We start from the raw sequence: 24,806 nt of genomic DNA on the forward strand, positions 1-24,806 counted from the left end.
TTATCGTTAAAACCGTGGTACCGTGATTACCGTGGTACCGTGATTACAGTGCGTTGAAAAACATGGTAAATACTGTCCATCATCAACCAAAGTTGGCAACAGTCTCCCAGATGCAAACTTTGAGAAATGATTTCAGTGAGTGTATCAATCCTTTTTGGGTCTGAGTTTTCAATATACAACGTTGTAAAATGATTTCAGTGAGTCTCTCAGTACTTTTTGAACATTTTCAGCAATTTTCTACGAATACCGTGATAATAAGATAACCGTGATCATTTTGGTCACGATAATCGTGATGTGAAATTTTCATACTGTTACATCTCTACGTACAGGACAGGACAAGCAGTTCAAAGGGCGCATCTCACATTACCCCGAAGAATGGAAGCAGAACGGAAATTCCTCCATCCTCTTCAAGAACACGAAGGTGTCCGACACAGGAAATTACTCGTGTGTCACTCCAGAGAAGGAGTCCATACAGCTGTCCTTCGTTCAGCTCATTGTCTGTAAGTCATTTAAATATTCATGAATTAATATTTATTATTTGTGGTCACACTGTCTAATAATACTTACTAATAATACATACTGTCATTTTAACCCTAATAACAGTCGTGCAGAGAGGACAACTGAAGCTGTTTAGATGTCCTATCAGGCTTTACATGCCTTGGTTCTTATGTTGCAGCTCTGTGATGAATAGCTTTAACGGGAAATGCTGCTCAATTTAAGAAGTCAGATGTCTTATAATTATGCCCTGTAAAATAGTATATTTAATTTGAGCATGAACAGTTGTTTACTAAAGCCAGAAACCAAAGAACAACTACAATCTGTGAGTGAGTTCACACCCGACATTCAGGAGCTGCTCCATTGACAGTGAATAGTAGACTGGCTGTCTGGGGTCAGGGTTTGTCTCAAGTTAACATCTGAAATAATAGGGAAGAATGGCTGGGTATCACCACTGATTTACAGATTTGATTCCCATTACGATACATTTTGATTCGATATTGATATTTCAGTATAATATCAAAATGTATTGTTCTGCCCCTGTCCCATCAGTGGGACATTAACTTTGTTTTCAGCTATGACCCAATTGTCTGTAGGAATATGAATAACATCTGAATTATTAAGTCCAGTGGTATTCCCCAAGGATGATTATGCAAACTGCTTTGTGCATGCCGATCAAGGCTGATATGTTGCTGCGTTGTGGTTCGGGTGTGGATGGCTTCTGTTCCTCCACACTTCTTCTTTCTTCCTCTTTCGGCTACTCCCGTTAGGGGTCCCCACAGCGGATCATCTGTTTCAATCTCTTCCTGTCCTCTGCATCTTCCTCTGTGGCGCCAACCTTCTGCATGTCTGAACAACTGTATCATTCTCACACTGCAAGTGAGAAAATTAAGATTAACAGTCACTCTCTTATTCGATCCCCACTTTTCCCCCCATTTTTCCATCCCCGTAACATCGCTAAAATCGGACACTGCCTCTCCCCCCTGCTGCTGAATCCCTCATCCACACCTTCATCTCCTCCCACCTAGATTACTGCAACTCCCTCCTCACCGGCATCACCTCCCGCTCCCTCCATAGACTCCAGATGGTTCAGAACTCAGCTGCCCGCTTGCTCACAAACACCCGGTCACGGGACCACATGACACCCATCCTCCACTCTCTCCCCATCAAACAATGCATCACCTTCAAACTCACCCTTCTCACCTTCAAAGCTCTCCATAAACTGGCGCCCCCATACCTGACTGACCTCCTCCCCCATCGACCCTCCAGAACCATCCGCTCCTCATCCACTGTTCCCCTCACCGTTCCTCCAGGCAAACTTCGCAGCTTCGGTGATCGAGTCTCCTCCAGAGCAGTTCCTCCACACTGCTAATGCTTAAACACTGTAACCTGTCCTATCTCATTCTGTTCCTTTTGCTTTCAATACAGCCAAAGATGTAAGTGAGAGTCAAATATCATGCTGCTTGCCTGCAACAAGGTCCCACGTCTCTCCTTGGCTGTGGGACCTGAGCTAACCACTTCCTGCTTACTAATCAAATCAGGTAACTAAAACCACTGCTGCCAGTAGCAGACACTGTGCTCTTTGCTGCACATTCATCCACTCCTGTCACTGTGTTTGTCTATTGAAAGCTGAATGCCATACCTCATCTTGTAGTTGAGTCATTGGCATTCTGTGACTGTGGAGAGCAAATGGTCGTTTCTCAGTGGATTTGTCATCTATGAAGGTTAATAATCAAATTTAGCCGCCGCACCTTTCCTGAAAATACGGGCAACTTTTATCCAAAAAGAACCTAGAGGACGTGCGCCGTCCAGTCGGTGCGGACCGACCATTGGCCCATGTGTCTCTGCACATGCTGCACTAATCACTTCCTCCCTCTTTGAGTTGAATTGCTAATGACATGGCACAGGGTTTCCGACACACATAGCAAAACACGGCTAGTCGGTTTAGCACGAGACATAAAGCATGATGGGGCAGGTTCAAAGCCCACACAAGGTGATTCTTCTCACCCACCGGCCCTTGTTCTCTCTCGCCCTTGGCTTGAAGGTGGAGAGCGGTGGCGCTTGGCTTTGTCACATGGCAAGCCCCCCACTTTTGGTGACCAGGCTAATCTCAAAGGCTATACATTCCAGTTGCCAAGACAAAGCAACCTGAATTACATGTAGCCATATGGCCTCAGCGGCTGGCGAACCCTCATTGGCGCCTCATTGGTGAGCATTGCACAGTAGGGCTGTCACTTTTCATTCGAAATTCGAATGCAACTTCGAATGTGGGGGAGGGGTTCGTGTTCGATATGTAAATTGACTGTTCGAATTTTTTTTTTTTTTTAATTAATGAACACGTTCACTGCCATTGACGAGATATCTCGGCTTACAAAATCCAACGGTTGACTGCCAATGACGAGATATCTCGGCTTAAAAAAAAAAAAAAAAATGTTGACGGTGGGACGTGGATCAACGCCCCCCACGTCTCCTATAAAAATATTGGAGCCACCGAACGTGTACAACCCATTCCACCGACCCACTAAGTGGCGACAGTGCTCTCCATTCTAGAAAAAGCCGAGCCAAAACTGCAGGGGAACGTGCGATGAAACCATTCTCATACAGTAAAATGGATTGGCGAAAACGCTTTCGCTTTCGCGCTGATTGCTGGCGTGGGGGATTGCAAATTTGCATAATAGATTATGGGTGCAACACACTTTGAAACACGCAGCATAAATAAGACCAGAATCGCAAAAGAAACCCCGTTTCTTGGGGTTTCTCAACCGAAACCCCAAGAAACGAGCGAGCCCATCCAGACTTGCCCAGCGGCCGCCAGCAGACAGGAGCAGCAGCAGCAGCAACTCGCTTGTGACACGCCCGCTGCAGCCAAGAAGAACACACACGGAGGGAGGAGTTTGAAGTAGAGGGGTGTTTCCTGCTGTTATGGAGGAAATTACTGTTCAAAACTATTGTTTAGATGTCTGACGTCTTACTGATGCCAAAAATGAATGGTTAAAGTGACTGTTCTATCGAATTTCACAAAAAGCTATTTATCTCAGCTTAAATTTTCAGATGCTGAAACCATGCTGTATTCAAGTGCTAATGCCTACATAACTACTAACTCTACAAACTAACTCTTTTAGACAGAGAAAGCACACATTCTATTAGTTCTTTTGAGATATTTTGTGTTCACAAAATCTTAGCAGAAAAGAATCCTCGGGTCTTGAAAGATGAGCCAGAATCCTCAAAAAAACCCTCTGGCAGAAGCTACCTACAGTACAGTAAAAAAAAAATGGCTGGCAGTGAATGTGTTAGTTAATTAATTTTTTTTTTTTTTTTTTTTTTTTCCCCGCTCGACCCCAATTTTGCCACTACCACACAAACAATTGTCCAGAAAAAGTAATGTATTTTGCAGCATTGTGGGGCGAACCATTGCAAAGGATATTTCCAACATAGCCGATTGCAGCCATTTTGGATTTCGGTCTCTCAAAAAAGTTGCCCGCATTTTTGCGAAAGGCGTGGGGGCTAAATTTGTTTAACGAAATGAACCTTTGCTCTCCACGGTCAGGGAATCGTCACGGATGACGATGGTCACTATTGGTCGGGCGTGGTAAGGTAAGGTTATGTGTCCTGGTTGCTGCACTAGTGCCTCCTCTGCTCAGGATCACCTGTTGAATGGGGAGGGGAACTGGGGGCAATAGCGTGATCCTCCCACGTGCTACGTCCTGCCAGCGAAACTCCTCGATGTCAGGTGTAGCAGCTGACGACTGCACATGTATTGCAGGAAGCATGTGCAAGTCTACGGCTCTTCCCAGATCGGCAAAAGGGGGTGGAGCAATGGCCGGGACAGCAGGGGGAATTGGCCAAGTACAGTTGGGGAGAAAAATGAAAAGAAAGCTGCATCCTAATGGTTCGGTGGGAAATAGGAAATCTCTGTGAATTGGAAAAGATTGAGCTAACAACTTTCAACTTTTGCCTTTAAATAAAGTTTATTTACAAGCACTAGCACAAGCACCAGCACATTAAACACTGATCTTCTGATTTGTCTTTTAGCCGCCGGCCCTGAGGGCTCCCCCGTAAAAGACAGATCAGGTGAAAACATGGGTGAGTCCATAGCACACGTTTCATTATGCCTCAGCCGGCGACAGCCCGGCCGGAGGCATTATGATTCAGGTTGTCCGTCCGTCCAATGTTCGTTAATGCGATATCTGAGGAACGCCCAAAGGTCGACTTGGATTCAAGGATGAACTGATTATGGGGGGTACGGTGGTGCAGTGGTAAGCGCTGCCGCCTCACAGATCGAAGGTCCTGGGTTCGATTCCCACCTGGGATGCTGTGAACGCTGAAGGAATGCGTGCCCGTCCGCATGTCCTCGAGTGCCCACCGCCCGGGTGGGGTCGTCAAAAGGGCCTTTCTGTGTGGAGTTTGCATGTTCTCCCCGTGCCTCCCGGGGGCTTCCTTCATATAGGAACCCCACACCAAAACATGCAATATCCTGGTCACTGATGTGGTGCCTCCTCTGGTCGTTAAGGGCGCCTGTTCGGAGGGAGGGGAACTCGTTGGAATAGCGTGATCCTCACACGTGCTATGTCCTACCGGTGAAGCTTCCCCTGTCAGGTGAAAATAAGCGGCTGGCTAACTGCCCATGTCTCGGAGGAAGCATGGAGCCAGTTTTCAGCTCTCCCCAGATCGGCAGAGGGTGGAGCAGCAAGTTCCTGAGGAAGAAATCTGCAAAAGCGAAGGAAATATAATATATATGTGAATATATGTACATACAATAATAGGAGGAACAAACACTCAATAGTTTAGCTAATTGCTTTGGATGAAAGAGGTCGGTGGTTCGGTGGTTCGATTCCTGGCTCCTCCAGTCTGCATGTCGAAGTGTCCTTGGGCAAGATACTGAACCCCAAATTGCTCCTGATGGTGTGGCAGCTTGCCACCATTGGTGTGTGAATGGGTGAATGTACTGTACCTACTGATAGGGCTGCACAATATATCGTTTCAGCATCGTCATCGCAATGTGCACATGTGCAATAGTCACATCGCAGAGCGTGCAATGTCAAGTAAGGTAAATTAACTCATAACATACATTATACCATGGTCTGGGTGAATACTCGATTCTGATTGGCTGCAAGGTGTCCATTATTTTGTGATATTGTACAGTGATAATGGACACCTAGCTAAATGGTCTGTTCACCGTTCATATCAATGCGCCATAGTTTCATCAGTGTTATCAGGAGAGCAGTTTGAGCTCTATACCCCCGTTAAGGGTTAATATGACAATTTTGGATGTTGAGAAAAAAATGGACTCGGTCAAAGTAAGTATTTAAATCACGCTCAGTTTATCAAAAATAACTCTTATTTACAATTTTGATTTTCGTTTCGGACATTTCTAACCTCGCGTCACCAGGCTCTTCTCGGCGACAAAGAGGGGATTTCCCTCGGCTCGTGCACGAGCGGGGGCCTTAGAGAGAGAGAGAGAGAGAGAGAGAGAGAGAGAGAGAGAGAGAGAGAGAGAGAGAGAGAGAAAACTCTCTCTGCATGTCACCACAACAGCACACGCAGTGCGAGCCCCGCTGCTCTGTCACTTCCTGAAACTCTTCGCTCTTAAATGTTAATATACTTGTCCAATACGTATCTATCATAGAAAATAAAGCAAGCTGCCAAACGGTAATGTCTTCATTTAATGTAGAACGCAAAACATTGTTAAACCCGCATTCCTGTGATAAAATTAACGTTTGAGTCGGCTTTAAAACGGAGGGTGGTGGAAGTGGGAGGGACTATTTTATTTCGTGGAAGACTGATTTACAGTATGAATAACAGACATTTAGCCATTTAGATTGCTTTATTTATTACACATGGAAATATAAATGACTGGTCTTATTGTTTTGTTGGCAAGTGACCATGGTATAAGCGGGTTAATGCACTTCGAGGTGTCCATTATCACTTTTTAAGGGACTTCGCGGAGGCAAACCATCCTCGGCTTCGCCTCGGACGGTTCACGCCTCCGCGTCGTCCCTTAAAAAGTGATAATGGACACCTCGTCGTGCATTAACCCTTACGTAATGCACGCCCTCTCTGTTACGTTCTAAGCTCTTTTCCTACTAACTATAGTACCTTTACTCACTTAGGATCCTGCAACTCACCCTGGCTGCGGCTAAAAACACACTCACTTCCTACTACGTCAACCGTGCACGTTACCCACTAGGCCACCTTCTTAAACAGGCAAGGCTTGATAGACCTATTTAAGACTTTTGGTGAAAATTCCTGTTTTTTTTCATATCGCAATATATATCGCAGAATAAAAAAATATTGCAATGTCAGTTTTTTCCAATATCGTGCAGCCCTACCTACTGATTGTGAAGCGCTTTGGATAAAAGCGCTATATAAATGCAGGCCATTTACAAAAAAAAAAAAAAATCTGCAATATTGGCCAACATATCGGCCAATTACCGATATCGGTTATCGGCCAATATCGGTTATCGGCCGATATCGGTTATCGGCCAATATCGGCCGACCGATATATCGGTCGGGCACTAGTTTTTCGTTTTCTGGGAATTGGGAAAGAATATTTGGGTCCATATGTACCAAAATTCCTTTTTGTTAGGAGGAGACGGTAATGTTGTATGCTTTTGTCTTCCAGGGGTTGTGCCACATTTTACTGTGATGGTCAAAGAAGGGGAACCAGCTACGTTACCCTGTTCCCTTCCCAACAATCACAGACCTAAGCACTTCGACTGGAAGAAACACAATCAGGTATGGCTGGGCAATATATTGAGATTATATCGATATGTGATATGAGACTAGGCGAGTGGGATCCATAATAATGCAGAGTTGACTGGCTGAATGTGAGCACTAGGGCTGCAACCGATCATGGATAATCTGGGATCCGTAGGGATCATCCTCCACGGTTCGGCACGCATGTGAACCGCGGATTAATTGCTAATTTAACCATCAGTATGAAATACAGTTTAACTGCTACTGTTACTTTTTGAAAGTCTAACACGCATATTAGGATTATCAACACTTGGAACGTGTTTGTTAGTGTAAGCTCTCTATTTATCTGTTGTCTGTTGTCTGTTGTTAAAGTACTACTCAATCACTACTCATCACTACTATACAATATCAGGGCTTAAAATTCACTTTGCAAACAGGGGGGGAATTCCCCCCTTATGTTATTCAGATAGGGGGGATCTATAGACCCCTTATACAGCTGTCAACATTGGAGCTGCGCGCACATCGTGTAGGCAAAGAGCCGTGAGCCCAGCATTGACAGACACAGAGAACTGTGTAAAAGCCCCGCTGTCAGGACTGCTCTGTGCCCATCTGCGACACACAGTTAGATTTTAGTTTTAAAATGCAGTTCTCGGCTTACTACCACAGCTTATCGCCTAGTGATAATCAATGTTATGCATCGCAATTAACGTTGGTTAATGGGATACATCTTACAGACCCATACGCACTGGCGCTCTCAATGGATAAAAGACAAGAAGAATTGGCCAAGCCTAGACTGGCCAGCAATACATAGCGTAGATAATTATTCTGTAACTTGCAAAGATATATTGTTATGTTGATAATGCACACAACTCAATAATGACATTATGTAACGTTACTTGGTTGTTAACTAACCGAGCGATGTGGCTGTTACTAGCAGCCTACAGCTACAGCTTACCTGATATGAAATGAGCGAGCACTGCAAAGTCGGGCATTTTTAATGATTTCCTCTTTCGGCTTGCAACCAAAGACGCCTACGGTTAGCATTAAAAGCAGTATGAGTTGACGGGATTCGGTAAAACTTTAGTCCTTGCTTTGTTGATAGTGTAACAGACTGTTTTGTGTTGTGTTGTGTTCTATTGCGTGTGTGCGAGGTAGGGATGCACCGATGTGAAAATTTTGGCCGATACCGATAACCAATATTAACATTGCTGTTATGACCGATAACCGATATTTACCGATGTCGATATGATCTGTATAAAAACACATTTTTGTGATAATAAAATTGTGTACATACTGAAAAACACATGTAAACACTGTGAATTTGAAATATTAATGTCTTTCTTTATTTCCAAAACATTTGGAAAAGCCCAGAAATCATAGATTTACTGCAATGTTTCCTCTCAATGTAAACATTTTGGCTGATACCGATAACCGATATTAACATTGCAACATTGGACCGATGCCGATATGTTAGAAAATTACTAACATCTGCCGATACCGATATGATTGCCGATATATCGTGCATCCCTAGTGCGAGGCTGTGTATGTTCCCTCGAGTTGCCGTAGAACAGGATATGTGGGGAGAAGCTTGTTATAACGTTACAGCCTGGCTCTATCGTTTATTATTTTATTAACCAAGTGTGAATAGGCGGACCCGAATACTCTGCTACAATAGCTTTCCGATTCTGGCATCCCACTGTACAACACGAAGACATGTCTAGCTCGTCTAGTTTTCCAGCCACTGGAAAACTACTTGACAGGGCTGCGCGGAGTCTGTCTTTCTGCCTCCGTCTTGCGCATCGACGCTGCGTGATGTCAGTGTGACGTAGTCGTATAAGGGGTCTATAGACTTTTTTTTTTCCAGCCTATACTATAACCGACAAATATCTGCTTCTCCTGTCCGATAAGCGATAATAATTTCACATTTTTGTATTTAACAGGACGTTCTTAACCTGTAGTTTATGCACACCTGAGTCTAAATTACTATGCGCCCTATCTTCCCAAAAGCGCTAATTTAGCGTTTGTGCTCGTTTAACGCCGTGTGCAATGCAAATTGGGGGCGGGCACAAGCGCATGCCTGTTATAATTGTACTGGACATAGGCGTGCCACATGCCAAAGCAGGCGTTTCAGCGCTAAAATGTGGGGATAGATGGCATTATCCAGCATTATCCATTATGTCAGCAGCGCGCAATTACTTTGCACTAAGAGCTTTGAAAAGGACCTCTTACACACTAAATACCTTGCTGCGCTGGGAGCGCACCGTAATCTCCGTGGAGCGCAGCGCAGTGCAAAGTAAAATTCCTTTTGGATATGTCATTACGCACAGCCTTGCCACGCCAGGATTAGGGATGTCGAAAATCATAATTTTTCTTGACCGACAACCGACCCTCATTATCCGACAAGTGTCGGTTAACCGAGAAGATTAAAATGCGCTATTTTACTGTCTGTGCCCCGTTAAACCATTACCACAACAAATGCTTGATTTTTTTTCATTAGAAAGCGTTTATTTTTACATCTACAAGCAGAAAAAAACACATTAACAAAAACGAGAAGACAAGTTGAATCCTCCAGCCATCTAAACAAAAACATTCCTCCAATAGGCTATACTGCTTAGAGCTGCACGCTTTGCATATTAAGGACACGTCAATTGACACGCAGCCGCCCCGTGAAGTACTGTTTGAGCGGAGGACAGCCCAGGCTGCAGGCGAGGGCGCACTGACAAAGTGCGCAGCATCACTACAGTATCTTCTCTTTTAGCAATAGTCTCACTAATCCCACAGTGGTTTACCTGCTTTTGAGATCTGCAAAAAATAGTTTCATGGCAGTCTCTTGTGAAACAATTTATCCGAACTGCCATGTGTTGGACAGTAACGTTAACGTTAATTGATACTTTTCTATTTCAAATATGTTTTATTTGAGCATGACAATATACATTATACATTATATACTATATGTACACACAGTATATTATATTCCACTTATACATATATAAGTTCGACCATGAAATGCTCTTTTTTTACTTTGAACATATATACATACATACAGATAGATATACAGATACAAAACATTAAAGAAAAAGAAAGAAAATAAGGAAAAAAGAAAAGAAAAAGCTCTCCATTAACTTTAGTTACTCAGTTCTATTCTTGACTCTCCCCTAACCCCACCCTATTCCATTGTCAATGGGGTGCAAGATAGTGAATTAGAGGCGACCACACCTTATCAAAATATGAAAGTTTGTCCATAAGAGTGTACCTTATTCTTTCTAAGTGGAGTGTGTTCGTAAGGTCGTTAAGCCACATCTTTGTGGTAGGGGCTTCCTTTTTTTTCCAGTGCATGAGAAGCAATCTCCTTGCAGTGATGAGACTATAGGATAGGAAGCATTGCTGGGCATTGGTCAATTTCATAGTATCATCAGACACTCCTAGAATAACAATGAATGGGCCTGGTTCTAGCCGGATTTGTAGTATTTCAGATAATGATTTGAAGACCTTGATCCAATAAGCCTGAACTTTGGAACAATCAACAAAACTATGTAGCAGTGTATCGTCTGCTGAGAGGCATCTGTCACATGTCGGGGACATATCAGGATATATTTTATGTAATCTCTCCTTGGAGTAATGAAGACGGTGCAAAATTTTAAATTGAATTAAACGGTGTCTTTCATTGTTAGAGCATTGATGGATGTGCTCCAAACCTCCCTCCCATAGTGTGTCCGAGATCTCAGTGCCCATTTCCTCCTCCCACTTTGTTTTTATATGAGTGGAATCAACTGGGTTAAGAGACTGTAAAGTGTCATATATGTACGATATAGCTTTTACTGAGCATGACGGGAGTCGAAGACATACATCAAGACTAGAGCCTCTAAAGGTTTCAAAGTTTTGTATGTGTTTCCTTACATAGTCTCTTATTTGCAGATATCTAAGGAGGTTGTTTCTTGGTAATTTATATTTACTCTGTATTTGTGCAAGGGAGGCAAATGTGTCTCCAATGTACAAGTCTCCTATTGTGTGAATGCCTGCCTCCTTCCAGAGTTTAAAAGTGCCATCTAGATTAGATGGTGGAAAAGTAGGGTTTCCAACAATAGGCAGAGCATAAGATATGGGAGCTAGATTGAAGTGTGCTTTAATTTGTTTCCAAATGCGCAGAGTACTATGAATCACTACATTGCTATTATATAAAGACTTTTCAATAGTGGAAGGTGACAGAAGGATGGCCCCTATCGTGTAGGGTCGACACACCTCTTGTTCCATCCGGAGCCAGCTTGGTGGAGTTGCTGTGTCATCTAGCCAGTATGTCATAATCCTAATGTTTGAAGCCCAGTAATATGATATAAAATTTGGGAGTGCTAGACCCCCCTCTCTTTTAGATTTGCAGAGATGCCTCTTGCCAATTCTATGTGTTTTGAAGTCCCACAAAAATGGGGTTATAATTGAATCTAATTGTTTAAAGAATGACTTGGCAAGAAACACTGGAATATTCTGAAATAAGTATAATAGTTGGGGTAAAAAGACCATTTTGATGGCATTGACTCTGCCCAGTAGCGATATCGGAAGAGTCCTCCAAAATTGTATATTCAGCTGTAATTTAGACAATAATGGAGGAAAATTTGCCTTGAATAGCATATTGTGATGTTTCGTAATCTTAATTCCTAAATATGTAAATTTCTCTGGAGATATTTTAAAAGGGAGGTTCTGTAACCAAGAGACATCCTGTATATATATGGGCATTAATTCGCTTTTATTCCAATTTATCCTATATCCAGAGAAAGTCCCAAATGTGTTAATTTTCTCTAGTATCTTTGTAATAGTGGCTTCTGGCTGAGTAATATATAATAGAACATCATCAGCATATAATGATATTTTACTTGTACATTTTTCTGATACATAACCATAAATTAGAGGATCTGTGCGGATACTCTCAGCAAGAGGTTCGATTACGAGGGCGAAGATCAAGGGAGACAAAGGGCAACCTTGTCTTGTACCTCTATGTAGATTGAAACGGGGGGACAGTATTTGATTTGTGAGGATTTGTGCACAGGGATTGTTATAGAGGAGCTTGACCATTGAGATGAATTTTTGCCCGAATTTAAATCTTTTCAAAACTTCAAACAAATAGGGCCATTCAACTTGGTCAAATGCCTTTTCTGCGTCGAGTGCCAGAATAGCGAGCTCTTCTTTTGGTCTATCAGTAGAGTACATAATATTGAAAAGCCGTCTGAGATTGAAAAATGAATTTCTATTTGGTATAAAACCAGTCTGATCTGGATGTATTAATTTATCTAAAAGGGGGTTCACTCTGTTGGCCAGGACTTTGGAAAACAACTTTCCATCTTGGTTTAGCAGGGAAATTGGGCGATAAGAGCCCACTTCCTCTGGGTGTTTATCTTTTTTATATATCACTGTTATGACTGCTTCTACTAATGTTGGAGGTAGGACACCATCATTGTTAGCTTGAGTGAACATCTTATGTAAGTATGGACAGAGAATGTCATTAAACTTTTTATACAGCTCGCCTGGGAGGCCATCAGGGCCGGGGGCTTTGTTATTTTTGATTGAAGTGATGGCCCTTTGAATTTCCTCAACCGAAATTTCAGAGTCCAGCTGAGCTGACTCTTCTTCATCTAATTGGGGGAGATTGCATTTATCTAAGAAATTTTGCATAGCAGCGTAGTCTACATTTTTGTTGGATGTATATAGGTTTTTATAGAATTCTAGAAATCGGTCATTAATGTCTTTAGGTTTAATCAGAACCTCCCCTTTATCTGATTTAATTTTGTGTATTGTGCGATCATTTTGCTGTTTTCTAAGTTGCCGCGCTAAGAGTCTATGTGGTTTGTCACTAAACTCAAAATACTTCTGTTTGGTGTATAAAAAAGCTTTACTAACTTTTGCTGAGAGTATCTTGTTATATTCATACTTTAGGGATGATATTCTTTTATGTAAATCGACAGTTGGTGTTTGAGCATTCTCTTTATCTAGCATACTAATTTGTTTGTCTATTTCTAGTAATCTGGCTTTATTCTTCTTCCTTCTGAATGCTTCAAATGAAATAATAGAGCCTCTAATGAAGGCTTTAAATGCCTCCCAAAGTATAGCAGGAGAAGTCTCTGCATTGTCATTAGTTTCAAAATAAAAGGATATTTGAGCTTTTAGATATTCACAGAACTCTTTTTCGGTTAGCAAGATGGGATTTAATCTCCAGCTCATTTGTGGTCTCACCATATTCTGAATAGCTAAAGTGCAGGTGAGAGGGCTGTGATCTGAGATCACGATGTTATGATATTTTGCATTTGTGGCATATGGCATCAGTTTTGCATCAATGAGAAAATAATCTATCCTGGTGTATGAGTTATGTGCTGCTGAGTAAAAAGAGTATTCTCTACCAGTTGGATTTGCAATTCTCCAGACATCAGCCATGTTAGTATTATTGATGAAAGTATTAAGGAAGATACTTGAGTTACTTTTCTCCATTCTACGAGTAGAGGACCTGTCAAGGTATGGATCCAAAATGCAGTTGAAATCCCCTCCAATTATGAGATTTGTTTGGGACATATCTGGTATGAGAGACATCACTTTTTTAAAGAATGAAGGGCTGTCTACATTGGGTGCATATATGTTCAATAAAGTGAGAGGCGTAGAGTATACTTCCCCAGTTACAATCAGATAGCGGCCTTCTTTATCGGATATTGTGGTGCCATGAATGAAGGGAATATTCTTCCGTATCATAATTGCTGTACCCCTAGCTCTAGCAGGGAATGATGAGTGATATATATTTCCTATCCATTTACATCGTAACCTGGTATGAGAGTCATTTTTCAAATGTGTTTCCTGTAAGAATATTATGTCCGGTGATAGTGACTTGAGATGAGCCAAAACCTTCCCTCTTTTGATCGGACTATTCAGACCACGCACGTTCCAGCTGGCTAATGTAAGACCTCTACTTCCACCATCATTTAGACCATCTTGTGTTGGCATAATTGGATTATCTGTCATAACTATTACTGGTATTTAAATAGTAATGGAACACATTGACCTGGTTCAGCTGACAAGTCATATATATTAGTAAATCCATTACAGTTGCATAGTAAGACAGCATATTGACTTGAGTGTAGAATTGCACATGATGACTTGAAGGTAAACAGAATGAGTGGAGAGAGAAAAAGTATAAATAAAATGAGAGCGAGAGTAAAAATAATAGAAAAACAAGACAGAGACATGACCTAAGCTTATCTTCCTACCCATAAGCTGCAGGTAAAACTAGTTTTGGGGAACTATATAGAGCCCACTGCTCAAACTCCCACCAACCCCCCTACTGTATATGAAAATGATTCAGATAGCGCGTCACGATATGGAATTACACCACTGAAAATCTGGTAGCTACAACAAAAACTGAGATAATTTGTCACATCCGCGTTAGTTTTTAAATGTAACCGGGCATTAAAGCCCTTGATAAGAACATTACTGCTATTGTATTAGGACCTCCATAACAAAGAATTGCCTTAAAAAGAAAAAAGAAACAAATTAACTGTTTCGGCATTGGTAATGACAGTAGTATCATATTTAAACAAGCAAATAGCCTACCCCATGTCAGAGGGAAAGAGAAAACAAACAACAACAAAAAAAACAGTAGAAAACATTCCACTGCTTAGGCTAATTTACCATATTACCAGAGAAATGTTGTCTCAATGGAGTAGGCTTTGACTTTAAACGTTGCATAAGTAAACCTCAGTCTCTCATTCACATCCAGACCTCTGTTTAAAGGGACAAACAAAATAAAATAAAAAATGCCTTAAGAAGAAAAGCATTAAAACCAATCTAACTGTGGCAGCATTAACACTTAACAGTATCATATTTAAACAAACAACTATATAGCCTACCCTATATGTCAGAGGAATAGAAAAAACAAAACAAAACAAAAAACGGTAAAACACTCCACTGCTTAGGTTAATTCCCCATATTACCAGATTTTTTTTCTTATTTTTTTTTTTCAATGGGGCAGGCTTTGACTTTGAATACTGTAGTCAAACTAAAAATCAGTCCCTCATTCATACTCACACTCAGACCTCTGCTTTAAGTGACAATCTTCCTCTTAACGTAGTCCCTCATTCATACTCACACTCTGCTTTAAGTGACAATCTTCTTCTTAACGTAGTCCCTCATTCATACTCACACTCAGACCTCTGCTTTAAGTGACAGTCTTCTTCTTAACGTAGTCCCTCATTCATACTCACACTCAGACCTCTGCTTTAAGTGACACTCTTCTTCTTAACGTAGTCCCTCATTCATACTCACACTCAGACCTCTGCTTTCTTCTTAACGTAGTCCCTCATTCATACTCACGCTCAGACCTCTCCTTTAAGGGACAATCTTCTTCTTAACGTATGCCATCGCTTTGACTGCATCTGTGAATTCCTTCTCCTCTCCATTGTGCGTAATGCGCAGTCTGGCTGGGAACAGTATGCCATACCGGACACCCTGGCGGTTACTCAGCAGCTTCCTCACCTCCGTGAACGCAGCTCTGGCTTTGGCGACATTTGTAGTGTAATCCGGGAAGATGGCAATTGTGTCCCCGCTGACTCGGAGTGGGGCACGAGTGCGCGCACGGCTCAGTACCTCGACACAGTCCTGATAGTAGTGGAGCTTAGCAATGATGACGCGTGGTTTCCCATCTGATCTCTTCGGTCCCGAGCTCCTGTGTGAGCGGTCCACAAGCACGTCTTTATCCAGGTGTAGCGCTTCTTTCAGCAGCTTTGAGACCGCCGCGGTGTCGCTTGATCCGTTCGTCTCGGCCACCCCCAGGATCCTGATGTTGCATCTTCTCATTCTCCCTTCCATATCCTCACATTTCTCCCGAAGCCCCGTCATCTCTGCTTTCAAGTCGGATACCGTAGTCTGCAAAGCTGTCACCTCGTTTGAGCACGTAGTTAATCCGCCTTCCACGTCTTTGATTGTAGTCTTCATTGTATCGATCTCGGAGTGAATCGCCATCGTGTTATTTTTTATTTCTACTTGAACCGCTTGCATCTCGCTTTTGAGGGAGTTGAAGTCTTCTGCAAGTGCATTCTTCAGTTCTGACTTTATCACCTCTGAGATGTCCGCTTTTAGCGAGAGGAGAATGTCTCTTTTCATGGTTTCAGCGTCCATCTTTGGCCTTTCCTCTGGCGGAGGCGGGGTCGTCTTGGCTGGCTTGGCTGGCGTGTTGGCGAAACTTGAGGTCGGGGCTTCGTCAGGCCTAGTAGACTTATTGCTTGATTTATATGAATATTTACGCAGGTCATATGCATTTGAGGCCATCCGGCTACATATAGACTGTAGTTTAACGTTAGGAACGCGTTCGGAGCCGAGTTCTCAGTGTTTTGTAATACAGGGCGCTTCTTAATTTTAAATAAAGTAGAAGTTCGGCAGGAGCTCAAACCACATGCGTCCTACTCCATCTCTAGCTCAACAGCGCCCCTAATTGATACTTTTCAATCGTCAATTCGACCGGTTCATGTCTGCAGTTTTGTAACACGGTAAAAACTACTGTTTCATCTTTGAGTGTGAGCGTATGCATGCGTGTGCATGATGAACATGCAGAGAGGGAGGGAGAGAGAGTTAGACCGAATGAGCCAGTGAATAAAAAGTAATGACAGCACATACAGAGTTAACAAAACTATAGAACATGTATGAGCTGATTGTTTCGCTGGGTGTGTTAAGCCTGGATTATGCTTGACGCTTTGGCCGGCCGCACGGAAATGAGAGACACGGAATCCTGACGAGGAAACGTGTGGAGCTTTTATACTCTGTGTGGGTTTCTGCAGGCGGAATTGAGCGCGAGGCAACGTTCTGCCAAATGTGTCCGACCAGTCGTCCGTATTCAGCACCATCGGCTTAACATTATAGACAATTGCATGACTTCTAAATTACAAATCTGCGGGAATTGACAAAAATATGCGCGATTCTCGCAATCCCACGCCGAATATTAAGCCGTGAATATCTACACAAAACCTACTGTTTGTAACCTACATGATTGCTATTGTGACGTGTAGTGATTTATGTAGTGATTTCAGTAGTAATTACTAATGACTAGAGAATTGGCCCCTTATACTACTGATCACTACTACATAATGACTATTACACATTTACTACTGTATGCCATAGCGATGATTATCAAACATCTCATTGTCTATTTTGTGAAAAGAACTATATCGAGGTATTTTGTCAAAAACAATGTGATATTTGATTTTTTCCAGATTGCCCAGTCACAACATCTGGAGGTTTACATGCTGCTGGAGGATGGGACGACTTATGCCAACCGTACAGGTAGGGATGTAACAATAACCGGTTTTAATGATAACCGTGATAAAATTCCTTATGATAACCGTACCGTTTCAAATTTTCATTATCGTTAAAACCGTGGTACCGTGATTACCGTGGTACCGTGATTACAGTGCGTTGAAAAACATGGTAAATACTGTCCATCATCAACCAAAGTTGGCAACAGTCTCCCAGATGCAAACTTTGAGAAATGATTTCAGTGAGTGTATCAATCCTTTTTGGGTCTGAGTTTTCAATATACAACGTTGTAAAATGATTTCAGTGAGTCTCTCAGTACTTTTTGAACATTTTCAGCAATTTTCTACGAATACCGTGATAATAAGATAACCGTGATCATTTTGGTCACGATAATCGTGATGTGAAATTTTCATACTGTTACATCTCTACGTACAGGACAGGACAAGCAGTTCAAAGGGCGCATCTCACATTACCCCGAAGAATGGAAGCAGAACGGAAATTCCTCCATCCTCTTCAAGAACACGAAGGTGTCCGACACAGGAAATTACTCGTGTGTCACTCCAGAGAAGGAGTCCATACAGCTGTCCTTCGTTCAGCTCATTGTCTGTAAGTCATTTAAATATTCATGAATTAATATTTATTATTTGTGGTCACACTGTCTAATAATACTTACTAATAATACATTCTGTCATTTTAACCCTAATAACAGTCGTGCAGAGAGGACAACTAAAGCTGTTTAGATGTCATATCAGGCTTTACATGCCTTGGTTTTTATGTTGCAACTCTGTGATGAATAGCTTTAACGGGAAATGCTGCTCAATTTAAGAAGTCAGATGTCTTATAATTATGCCCTGTAAAATAGTATATTTAATTTGATCATGAACAGTTGCTCAATTTAAGAAGTCAGATGTCTTATAATTATGCCCTGTAAAATAGTATATTTAATTTGATCATGAACAGTTGTTTAGTAAAGCCAGAAACCAAAGAACAACTACAATCTGTGAGTGAGTTCACACCCGACATTCAGGAGCTGCTCCATTGACAGTGAATAGTAGACTGGCTGTCTGGGGTCAGGGTTTGTCTCAAGTTAACATCTGAAATAATAGGGAAGAATGGCTGGGTATCACCACTGATTTCCAGATTTGATTCCCATTACGATACATTTTGATTCGATATTGATATTTCAGTATAATATCAAAATTTATTGTTCTGCCCCTGTCCCATCAGTGGGACATTAACTTTGTTTTCAGCTATGACCCAATTGTCTGTAGGAATATGAATAACATCTGAATTATTAAGTCCAGTGGTATTCCCCAAGGATGATTATGCAAACTGCTTTGTGCATGCCGATCAAGGCTGATATGTTGCTGCGTTGTGTTTCGGGTGTGGATGGCTTCTGTTCCTCCACACTTCTTCTTTCTTCCTCTTTCAGCTACTCCCGTTTAGAGCTGCAACTATCGATTCTTTTAGTAATCGAGTATTCTACCGAATAATCCATCGATTAATCGAGTAATCGGATAAGAACCCTTTTTTGTGTTTTCAAAGGCTTATCGTAAATATACACCAAAAAATAAGATAAATCTCTTCAAATAAACAACTACATTAGTTTCTTTCTTAGAAAAAACAACATTTTTATTTTTAAATTGCATAGAACTGGCAGTGGCACCATTCATCTTTTCAACCTGACGTTTGAGTTCTTCCAGTGTACAGCAACCGTTAAATAATATGAATGAATGGCTTACTAGCTAGTTTACATCCTTCATTTACCTTACAGCTGCATGACACACACACTCTTTCTCTCTCACACACACTCACTCTCTCTTTCTCTCTCACACACCAACAGGCTAGTGTGATCACACACACACACACACACACAAAACGCTGTTAAATTAGCCGCTAACGTTAATAGGTTGAGCTTTGTATTAAACTTCTCAGAGAGAGCGGTCGGTATTCACTAAAGCCTTCATATCTCAGGCTCTGTAGTACATAGAAACATAAAATAAAAAGCATTTGAGAGCTTAACCCTTTGGCTTTTCGTATTATATTTGCTCTAATGTTAATTTAAAAAAAAAGATCTTTAACCCAAAAAAATAAAAATAAAAAGATTCTAATGCATTTTAAGAAATGTTAATAAAGATTACGGCAAATGTAACCCTTCCAAATAAAAAGCCACGGGTTTAAGCTGTCAAATGCTTTTTATTTCATGTTGATAGCTACTATACAGGCTGAGGAAATACGTTCTGTTAAACCCTTGACAATTACTGCAGCAACGTTAGCGTTAACGCTAACGTTAGCGTTAACGCTAACGTTAACGATCTCTGTTTTGCAGTCGTTGTGAAGACAGTGAAAAGCCCCGTTATCTAACAACTACAACGGCAGTGAAACAACTTATCCAGCTAACGCTAGCTAATTAAATAACGTTACCTGATGTTGTAGTCGATGCCTCTCTCAACGTTACAGCTGAGGAGGTGCTGCTAACGTTACCTGCGGTGCGCTGCCTGCTTCATTCACCCTCAGCCTATCTAGTAATACGTTACAGTCTTCAGCATTTAGCTACTGTAAATATATCTTGTGTTTGACCATGCTTCCTCAAGTTTGAGGTGTTTCCCTGGCCAGCTTTGCAATTCACATCACAAATGTTGCAACCAGTGTTGTCTGAGTCTATCTTGGGAAAGTGTAGCCACATTTTCGGGTGGACCCGTTTGTTGATGTTTTCAGGTAGAGTGACGTACTGACGTAACGCGCTCTCACGTGTTGCCTTAAGGTTCCGTCGGAATTTCTATTTTACCCACTCTCTTCTATTACTCAGATGCGTGTCGAGGCGAATCATTTTGGCCTCGATCAATTTAATTATTCGAGTTATTCGAGGTACTCGAGGAATCGTGACAGCTCTAGTGCTGGAGTGCTGGTGGTGTTTGTGGGGGGGGGGGGCGGTGTTGCAGTGCTGCAGGCTGGTTGGTGGAGTGCTGGTGGTGTTTGTGGGGGGGGGGGGGCGTTGCAGGCTGGTTGGTGGAGTGCTGGTGGTGTTTGTGGGGGGGGGGCATTGCAGTGTTGCAGGCTGGTTGGTGGAGTGCTGGTGGTGTTTGTGTGGGGGGGGGGGGGGGGGCATTGCAGTGTTGCAGGCTGGTTGGTGGAGTGCTGGTGGTGTTTGTGGAGTGGTGTTGCAGTGTTGGGGGCTGGTTGGTGGAGTGGTGTTGCAGTGTTGCAGGCTGCTGGTGTTTGCAAGCTGTCCATTCTAGTGGGGCTCTTCTGAACACAGCCTCTGAACACCCCTCCTCCCTTTCCAGGCTATATAGAGGGGTCTCTGCAGATCACATGCACAACAGCACATAGTGCTGGGCAATATATCGATATTATATCGATATCATGATATGAGACTAAATAGATATGGTCTTAGATTTTGGATCCCATAATATTTTAATATGACATAAGTGTTGTTCTAGCTGTTCTATTATTTGCCTTTACCAACGTCGTCATGATATCCACATTACTGATGATTATTTATCAAAAAATGTAAATATTTTATGAAAGCACCAATAGATATGATTTGAGGTCCACATGGTCCAGCCCTAGCACAAGCACATGCAGAGTTGGCGTGTAGACAAGTTCCAGGCAGCAGTTGTGTTATGAAGTGAAAAGTTGGTTTTGGGTCTACATCATGCATCACTAAGTTCCTCTCCTGCTCTCTCTGTGTGTGAAGGTGATGACAGCCTCTTTCATGTTGCTCCAGGTCAGCCAGGTGATAACTGCTTGACCTCCCTCTCCGCACGCCAGCCTCACTTTTCTCTGCTCTCCTTTTCTTCCCTAACTTACCTCTGTGTCTCTTCCACTCTCCCTCCTCCACATAGTCCTCCTCTAGAGGCAGACTTCAGCAGCTAACTTACCTCTGTGTCTCTTCCACTCTCCCTCCTCCACATAGTCCTCTAGAGGCAGACTCCAGCAGCTAACTTACCTCTGTGTCTCTTCCACTCTCCCTCCTCCACATAGTCCTCCTCTAGAGGCAGACTTCAGCAGCTAACTTACCTCTGTGTCTCTTCCACTCTCCCTCCTCCACATAGTCCTCTAGAGGCAGACTCCAGCAGCTAACTTACCTCTGTGTCTCTTCCACTCTCCCTCCTCCACATAGTCCTCTAGAGGCAGACTTCAGCAGCTAACTTACCTCTGTGTCTCTTCCACTCTCCCTCCTCCACATAGTCCTCTAGAGGCAGACTCCAGCAGCTAACTTACCTCTGTGTCTCTTCCACTCTCCCTCCTCCACATAGTCCTCCTCTAGAGGCAGACTCCAGCAGCTAACTTACCTCTGTGTCTCTTCCACTCTCCCTCCTCCACATAGTCCTCCTCTAGAGGCAGGCAGCAGCTAACTTACCTCTGTGTCACTTCCACTCTCCCTCCTCCACATAGTCCTCCTCTAGAGGCAGACTCCAGCAGCTAACTTACCTCTGTGTCTCTTCCACTCTCCCTCCTCCACATAGTCCTCCTCTAGAGCAAGACTTAATAAAATGCAAGCTCGGTATGATTGAAGCAGATGAAGCAGCAGACAGACAGAGAGACAGATATTGTCCTGAGTCTGACTGGCCGTCCTTTCTGAGGCCGAGTGCATGTGACTGTGTGCAAGGTTGAGAAGGGTATTTCTCGCAAACTACAGTATAGTCTCTTGGGGTGTCCCGGTGGCTCAGTGTGCTAAGGTGCATACCATGTGACAGTGATGTCCCAAGTTCAAATCCCACCCGGGACATTTATCGCTTCTCTCTCTCCCCAGTCTTTCCTGTCTCTCCTAGCAAAGAAAGGCTCGCAAATAAAGGCAGGAATAATGTCACAGATTTTTGAGCAGCTGCTCACACTTGGAATCAACTGTGATATTTATTTGATTACTCCGGCTCAAGATTCTATATTTTGATTACTTTCAGTTACTTCCGGATCACAGTTTGCCAACAAAATCCTACATACTTTTAATTTTAATTGACTATATTTACCACTTCACTTTAATGGTATATCATTATGATCTTCTATAACTGGTATCATCCACTATTTCAAAAAGTGTAAAATTATATATTATATATAATTGTATCACAATTACAATTTATTCTAGAGTCCAACTACAGTAGTAACCTGTGCGGTGTGGGTGTGTGTGTGTGTGTTTTGTGTGTGTGTGTGTGTGTGTGTGTGTGTGTGTGTGTGTGTGTGTGTGTGCCACATGACCACATAAACGACTGAGCGAACCTGTTCCCAGATCTTATTTTAAAATTCTTAAAGACTACTGCCAGGCCGTGACAAACTCAGGCCAGGGATAGAAGGTTGTGTGTGTGTGTGTGTGTGTGTGTGTGTGTGTGTGTGTGTGTGCGTGCATGCGTGCGTGCGTGCGTGTGTTACAGCATGACTAATTCCCATCACTCCAACATTATTCTGAAGCTCCACATCCCAAAGGGAGGGATGCTCGCTGTGATTTATTACGCACACACACTTTTCCCATTCCCTCCTTTCCTCCTCTTTTTCCTTTCATCTTTTCATCCCCCTCTTCTCCTCTTCCTCTCCTCTGTGGGGCCTGTTTACATCTATCTCTCCTCTCCTCCAGCTCACCTTTCTGCCCATCTATCTGCTGCTCTCTCTCTCTCTCTCTCTGTCTCTCTGTACTTTCTCCAATGCATCCTCATGGTCTCTTGCCCTCTTCCTAATCTAATTTCCAGTTCAGTGACAGTGGTTCCCTGTACTAGTAACTGGTAATGTGAGCGAAGGTTAAGGAGGTCACTGAGGTGGACTTGAGCCAGCTGTGAAGAATAGAACCCCTCCTTGTGTGTGTGGGTGTGTGTGTGTGTGTGTGTGTGTGTGTGTGTGTGTGTGTGTGTGTGTGTGTGTGTGTGTAATCAGTGAGGCTGTCAGAAGCAATGTGCTTTTGCAAAGGCCCTTATTTCCTCTTGAGTAACTTAAGTCCATACCTTACTGCCTGTTGTTTCTACAGGTCAAAGACTGGGTACAGGAGTAGCCTCACATGTGTACACTTACGCACACACACACACGCACGCACGGCACACGCGAGCACGCACACACACACACACACACACACACACACACACACACACACACACACACACACACACACACACACACACACACACACACACACACACACACACACACACACACAGGGTTGAATGTTATCTATGTGGTACAAGCCTCTAGAGTTTGGTGAGGATAAGGTGGTGTGTTTGAGTTGCTGGAGCAGTGAGCACTATTGGACACACCATCTATTCAAACTGCTTCTTAAAGATTGATCAGCTTTCTCCTCGCCTAACAGGCTTCACTGGTCTCTGCTGGGCCATCAAACTCAGGGAACAGTCTGGAAACACCACATCATCTATAGGCTAATACAGTGGCCCTTGTACTGTATGTACATTATCTCCAGCATGTAGCAGTAGCACGCCCTTCACACAGGCGACTACATGATCAGCAGGCCTTGCTGAGTGGCATCCCCTTCATGCGTCTCTTCAGTTGCAGACCACTTCACTCCCAGACGTGACACAAATCAAACAGAGGAGAAGAAGGAGGGAGAGGCTGAGAAGAGAGAATTCTCCATTAGCCTGCACCACCGCTGCTCCTTGATACCCTCAGTGAACAGGAAGTGAGGAGGTCACAGGTTACGTAGCTTAGCAACCCGCTAATGAATATTTATCTGAGAAGGTTAGACTCATTTGACACAAATGTGCTTCTGCCAGACTTATTAGCTCGTGTGCTCATACTGCAGCTGGCTAATATAGCATTATGACCACCCATCCACCCATACAATCACATTGTATTTAGTGAGAAGAATCCATCAACGTCTTTTAGGTTTTCTTTTCCATTTGAATTCCAAGGTTAGCCACAGACTGATAATGCAGAATTAACCATTATTTTATTTTACTACTTTTTTTAAACAAAGTATACACACAATTATAAAACCGTCAAGGATAACACAAGAAAGACTTATTTCCATTGTGGTACTTTGGTGTTTAAGAGTCTTATTGGCCTCTGTGTGTGGTAGGATAGCAACATGTGTTTGGTCCACTCCAGCCCAGATGGGGTTTCTGAACCACTTCTGGTCCACCTGTTGGTTTGCCTGAGCAGAGTGTTGAGAGGAGCGACTTCTACAAACCACAGAGAGAGAGAGGAACAGACAGACAGACAGACAGACAGACAGACAGACAGACAGATGGACAGTAGACAGACAGATGGACAGTAGAGAGACAGACAGACAGACAGACACAGACAATAGACAGACAGACAGACAGACAGACATACAAGACAGACAGACAGACAGACAGACACAGACAGTAGACACACACAGACAATAGACAGACAGACAGATT

General features: G+C 42.8%; 1 protein-coding gene across 1 annotated transcript in view; it reads left to right on the forward strand.

Annotated features, from left to right (window-relative positions):
- Nucleotides 1-24,086, forward strand: part of LOC310771013 (uncharacterized protein) — a gene marked incomplete at its 3' end in the record, with an annotated part of 29,454 nt that extends 5,368 nt beyond the window's left edge. Inside the window, exons 3-8 of the mRNA XM_083663697.1 lie at nucleotides 330-500; nucleotides 4,528-4,578; nucleotides 7,118-7,230; nucleotides 17,424-17,493; nucleotides 17,902-18,072; nucleotides 23,953-24,086. Of these exons, the coding sequence (XP_083519823.1) occupies nucleotides 330-500; nucleotides 4,528-4,578; nucleotides 7,118-7,230; nucleotides 17,424-17,493; nucleotides 17,902-18,072; nucleotides 23,953-24,086 (710 nt within the window). The remainder of the gene's footprint in view (nucleotides 1-329; nucleotides 501-4,527; nucleotides 4,579-7,117; nucleotides 7,231-17,423; nucleotides 17,494-17,901; nucleotides 18,073-23,952) is intronic.
- Nucleotides 24,087-24,806: the final 720 nt, after the last annotated feature.

This window comes from Poromitra crassiceps (genome assembly GCF_964638095.1).
Source record: "Poromitra crassiceps genome assembly, contig: HAP1_SCAFFOLD_304, whole genome shotgun sequence".
NCBI lineage: Eukaryota > Metazoa > Chordata > Actinopteri > Beryciformes > Melamphaidae > Poromitra > Poromitra crassiceps.